Genomic DNA, 6,082 nt, shown 5'->3' with positions numbered 1-6,082 from the left:
CGTCACTGTGAAGCTATCAGACGTCCCAGACGATACTGCCTTGACTTCACCTGCACAGCACCCGACCCTGGAGCACTTGACGCTCAATATTCCGTCAATTCCCTCTTCGGTCCACACATGGAATGAAAGAAGACCTCCTGGCGTACTTGCAGACTACGGGTGACGCGTAAGATCCACGGGAGTGGCGTATTACTGTCAGATTGACAGGATCAACCTTCACACATCCGTCCACCTTGACGTGTCGAGACAGACTGATGGCGCTGCCGTGGCGCTATGACCGGACCCCCCTGCCTTCGTGACGTCATACTTACGAAGGGAGGTTTTCATTGGCTCCCTGTGCCACATCGCTGTTGGTGACCAATCTGGTGCTACTGACGTCACACAGTTTTGGCGGCAAAACGGAGGAGCCCGCGCCATATTGGCTTCCTAAAGGGCCTATACCACAGGCCAAAATACTTTTCTTTCACGAATTTCTCGCCACCTCGAGAACACTACACTCTCCCACATATATCAAACTGATGCCTGCGACGTAGAGAACGCTCGGGTACATTGGACATGACTCTTACAGCAGGCGTGGGAGAAATATAAGGGGGGGGGGAACACCGTCACAATACTCATTCCTTTGAATGTTTGCTGACGATGCAAAAATTATGAGAAGTATCAAAATAGATGAAGATAGACAGAGACTACAGGACGACCTGTAGGAATTGCTAAACCATTCCTCCAGGAAACTGGAGGAATGGTTTAGGAAATGGCTGCTAAAGTTCAACTCAGGAAAGTGTAAAGTAATGAAATTAGGCGAAGGGAGCAGAAGGCTGAACACAAGGTACCATCTGGGAGGTGAAATCCTACAAGAGTCAAATAGAGAGAAAGATCTGGGGGACGATATTACACCGAACCTGTCTCCAGAGGGCCACATCAAAAGGATATCCTCAGCTGCATATGCAAGACTGGCCCACATAAGAACTGCCTTTAGAAACTTGTGTAAGGAATCGTTCAGGACCCTGTTTACCACTTATGTAAGACCAATCCTGGAGTATGCAGCTCCAGCCTGGAGTCCATACCTAGTTAAACACAAGACGAAGTTAGAGAAGATTCAGCGGTATGCCACCAGACTCGTCCTAGAACTGAGTGGAATGAGTTACGAGGAAAGGCTAAGGGAGCAGAACCTCACAACCCTGGAAAACAGAAGAGTAAGGGGAGACATGATAACCACCTACAAAATTTTCAGGGGAATAGACAGGGAGGACAAAGATGAACTCTTTAGCCTGGGTGTAACACAAACAAGGGGACACAGTGGAAACTTAGTACCCAAATGAGCCACAGACACGTTAGAAAGAATTTTTTCAGTGTCAGAGTAGTTAATAAATGGAACGCATTAAGTAATGTTGTGGTGGAGGCTGCCTTAATACACAGTTTCAAATGTAGATATGATATAGCCCAATAGGCTCAGGAATCTGTACACCAGTTGATTGGCAGTTGAGAGGCGGGACTAAAGAGCCAGAGCTTAACCCCCCACAAACACAACTAGGTGAGTACCGATTGCTTTGAAATTTTGACACAAAGTTGCATTCGAATAGGCGCGTCTTTTTATAGGCCTACTATGTAGATGTCACACTTGTGATAGGTAAAAACATGCGTTGTTGAAAAACAGCGCCATCTGTTGCTTATAATATCAACATATACACATACTAAATATGTCATGAATTCCATTTCAATGTTTCCGATTGTATTGATAAATTTGATTTTCATAGGCTTCGATATATTTTAGTTTTTATTTAGTTCTTTTGTGTGACATTGTGTTGGAATTAGCTGTGTTGTTCACCATACCGTTTATTTCGTAAGTATAAGTATAGATACCACACCTGTGACAGGTAAATCTATGCTTTTTCTTGAAAAACAGCGCCATCTGTTGCATGTAAGAGCAACACACATGCTATACTAAATAAGTTACAATTACATTTCAATGTTTCTGATTGCAGTGATAAAATGAATTTTCCAAAATTTTGATATATTTTCATTTTGTTTTAATTATTTTGAGTTAATTGCATTGGAATTAAGCTGTGTTGTTTACTATACTGTTCATTTTGTGAGTATAGATTGTTTTTCATAATTTCATTTCGTTTTTTAATTGTTTTTCTTATATTTTAGTGATGGGAACATCAGATCACTTGATGTTCAAAATTTTCTGTTGGGAACATCAGACCATTTGGGAAGGCATCGGACGAGGGCGTGGGGAATGGTGGGGATGACGAGGGGACGGAAGTGAGAGATGGTGAGGAGGACGAGGGGACAAGGGAGGAGGTAATGGTGGGGAAGGACGAGGGGACAGGTGAGTTTGGGATGGTGAGGACGAGGGGATGGGGGGAATGGAGAATGATGGAGAGGACAAAGAGACAGGGGTGTGGGGCATGGTGGGGAGGAAGAGGGAACAGGGAAGGTTGCTGTGGCTCAGTAACGCACATGCATTGGTGAGCCACAGCAGTGCGTGGCCGGGAACTGCTAGTAAATAGATATATAAAAAGGGAATATTACTATACTTATGTACAAGTGTCGCTTTCGAACAGGACACAGGACACTCAAAACGCACACACAATGCAGAATCCGTCAATCCCAGTGTTTCCACACCGATCAGTACCTTAAAGCCGCCTCCTCACTAGAAGTCATTCACGTTGACCACACTCGCCAGCCAGGGCAAGAAACTGGAGCCATTTGTCACTATCACACCAACCCCCATTAGATGGTGTTGTCTAAGTAGCGTCCAATTCCAGGGGAGTTCGAGTGCAGACTCCTAGATGGGGCAGGAACTACCAGGGCACATTCGGACGGTAGTGATGACTCCGTAACATCCCAGAACTAAGAGACATGAGTTACGAGGAAAGGCTGCGTGAGATGCACCTCACGACACTGGAAGACAGAAGAGTAAGGGGGAGACATGAACTCTACCTACCAAATTCTCAGAGGAATTGACAGAGTAGATAAGGATAAACTTGTTAACACGGGTGGTACGCGAACAAGGGGACATAGGTGGAGACTGAGTACCCAAATGAGCTTCAGGGACTTGAGAAAGAACTTTTTTAGTGTCAGAGTAGTTAACAAGAGGAATGCACTAGGCAGTGATGTGGTGGAGGCTGACGCCATACACAGTTTCAAATGTAGATATGATAGAGCCCAGTAGGCTAAGGAATCTGTACATCAGTTGATTGACGGCTGAGAGGCGGGACCAAAGAGCCAGAGCTCAAAACCCGCAAACACAACTAGGTGAGTACACACACACACACATAAAAGACTATAAAAACTGTTATCTGTGTATAGCTAAAAGGGCTAAAATTTGGTTTAGAAAATCAACATTTTAGGAACCTTTGATTTTTTTATATCATAAATTACAGTGAGACCTTTCTACAACCTACTACCTTTCTACAATCAGAAAATAGAGGCAGATATATAACAGTGTTTGGCGCCCTCCGACACAAGTGGTTGAGATTTGCTGAGCACTGGGAGGTACCGTGCTTCTTGAGCCTCTAGCTTCCAGTCGTAATGGGGAACTAGTGAGTATAGTGTGACCTGTTCCCTTCTCCATGGATGACAGAGAATTGAAAACTGTTTGTTATAGTTCAGCTTGGACTTAAATATGAGTTATACACATGTATTTGTTTACTGGACGGTATAGTGCAGTTTGAACGGAGTTTACACTGGTGACAGAAACCTTGTTGCTTATATATTTGATTTAGTTCTGGGTGGTATAGTGCAGCTGGAAGTCATATATACGGGTCACAGAAGAGACTTGCAAACTAAGCGATTCATTGCTGCTAAGACTTGTCACAACGGGTGACAGAGACGTGTACTTCTGCTCGGATGACAGATGAAACTTACCTGTCTAATTGTACAGTTTGTACCATTCTCCACGGGTGACATACTAGACTTAATTCAACACTGGGTAGTGTAGTGCATCTTGGACACATCACAAATGGTAACATAGACTTGGGTATGGCGTCGGGGCTTACAGGACAGTATTGAATATTGCCCTTGGAGGACAGATGACATATAGTGAGCGGTATAGTGCAGCTTGGACCCTTAACCAGGTACAATAGTGAATTGTGTTCTGGAACGAAACTATTCAGTACTACAACTTACTCAGTAGCTCTGTTCTCTCTTTGTTCCATGATGCTTCCAAAGCTTTTGACAAATGTGAACACATTACTCTTTTTCAATGAACTGCTTAACAGAAAAGTATGTCCTGTCATTGCTAGATTTCTATACTTTTCTTATTCATGCAATGCCGGTGTGAAAAGGAGTAATGTCCACTCTAAAGATTTCTCACTAAAATGGAGTCGAATAAGGTACAGTTTTCAGTCTTATACTATTTGCTCTCTATCTTCATCCATTGTTGAAGGAGTTAAAATCCCGTCGAGCTGGCAGACGCAGAGGCACAACTAAGGTCAATGTTTTCTGTTACGCTGATGATCTAGTTCTGCTCACACCGACATAAGATTCTTTGAAGATCTTGAGAGGAATATGTGAGAGCTATAATGCAGAATACAACCATACTTTCAATCTAGCCAAATGTGCTATAGTTCCCATTATCTCACACGATCCGTTTTATATTGATCCGTAACTAGAGTTACTGTGCAGAGAGATTACTGAAAGTTTTTTTTGAAAAGCATCTGGGTCATATCCTCTCCTCAAACGGTCCACGTTAATTTTTCTGATGCTATTATAGACCTAAAATTAAGAATGTCATTATGTCATTATGAGTGAATTCGATCAACTTGAAACACGGTCGAAATTAACAGGCAATGTCTGAGCCCGCATGACTGTGATCTATGCCCGCATGACTGTGATCTATGCCCGCATGACTGTGATCTATGCCCGCATGACTGTGATCTATGCCCGCATGACTGTGATCTATGCCCGCATGACTGTGATCTATGCCCGCATGATTGTGATCTATGCCCGCATGACTGTGATCTATGCCCGCATGACTGTGATCTATGCCCGCATGACTGTGATCTATGCCCGCATGACTGTGATCTATGCCCGCATGACTGTGATCTATGCCCGCATGACTGTGATCTATGCCCGCATGACTGTGATCTATGCCCGCATGACTGTGATCTATGCCCGCATGACTGTGATCTATGCCCGCATGACTGTGATCTATGCCCGCATGACTGTGAACTATGCCCGCATGACTGTGATCAATGCCCGCATGACTGTGATCTATGCCCACATGACTTTGAACTATGCCCGCATCACTGTGATCTATGCCCCCATGACTGTGATATATGCCCGCATGACGGTGATCAATGCCCACATGACTGTGATCTATGCCCGCATGACTGTGATCTATGCCCGCATGACTGTGATCTATGCCCGCATGACTGTGATCCATGCCCGCATGACTGTGATCTATGCCCGCATGACTATGACCTATGCCCGCATGACTGTGAACTATGCCCGCATGACTGTGATCTATGCCTGCATGACTGTGATCTATGCCTGCATGACTATGACCTATGCCTGCATGACTGTGAACTATGCCCGCATGACTGTGATCTATGCCCGCATGACTATGAACTATGCCCGCATGACTGTGAACTATGCCCGCATGACTGTGATGTATGCCTGCATGACTGTGATCTATGCCTGCATGACTATGACCTATGCCTGCATGACTGTGAACTATGCCTGCATGACTGTGAACTATGCCACCTTCAAAGTGTTGATTTTGGTAACCTTAATTGTGAATGGAGAAAATGTTCAAGACGAATCTTGGGTGTTTATCCATGCACTCATTGCAATCTCATAACGGGCCTTATGTCCACATCTACACTTCAAGAAATTGTTTACAAACGAATGGTATCCTTTTGTTTGAAGGGAATCGCACATCCAGCAAACTCAATCAATTCCTTTTTATTTATTATAGTCACTGCCACTCCAACTATCCCAGAAGAACAAACTTAGTTGTCAGGTAATACAACTTAAGAATGAGTGATACATATATATCATGGTGCAGCAGGTATACAGCATACAATAAAACAACTTGTCAGCAGAGAAAGCAGTGAGACCCACAGCTGGATAA

The 6,082-nt window shown here is 44.0% G+C and overlaps 1 protein-coding gene across 1 annotated transcript; it reads left to right on the top strand.

Moving 5' to 3' along the window:
* Window positions 1-5,425: 5,425 nt before the first annotated feature.
* On the top strand, window positions 5,426-5,809 carry LOC138371195 (uncharacterized). The gene has a single exon (XM_069336036.1). It carries the CDS (start codon window positions 5,426-5,428, stop codon window positions 5,807-5,809), a length of 384 nt encoding a protein of 127 aa, XP_069192137.1.
* The last annotated feature ends 273 nt before the right edge of the window (window positions 5,810-6,082 follow it).

The sequence above is a fragment of the Procambarus clarkii genome, chromosome 35 (assembly GCF_040958095.1).
Source record: "Procambarus clarkii isolate CNS0578487 chromosome 35, FALCON_Pclarkii_2.0, whole genome shotgun sequence".
Lineage (NCBI taxonomy): Eukaryota > Metazoa > Arthropoda > Malacostraca > Decapoda > Cambaridae > Procambarus > Procambarus clarkii.
This window is presented reverse-complemented; position numbering and strand designations above follow the sequence as displayed.

What these genes read in the sequence shown, in the direction of transcription:
- LOC138371195 (XM_069336036.1), top strand. Translation starts at nt 5,426, where the DNA reads ATGACCTATGCCCGCATGACTGTGAACTATGCCCGCATGACTGTGATC.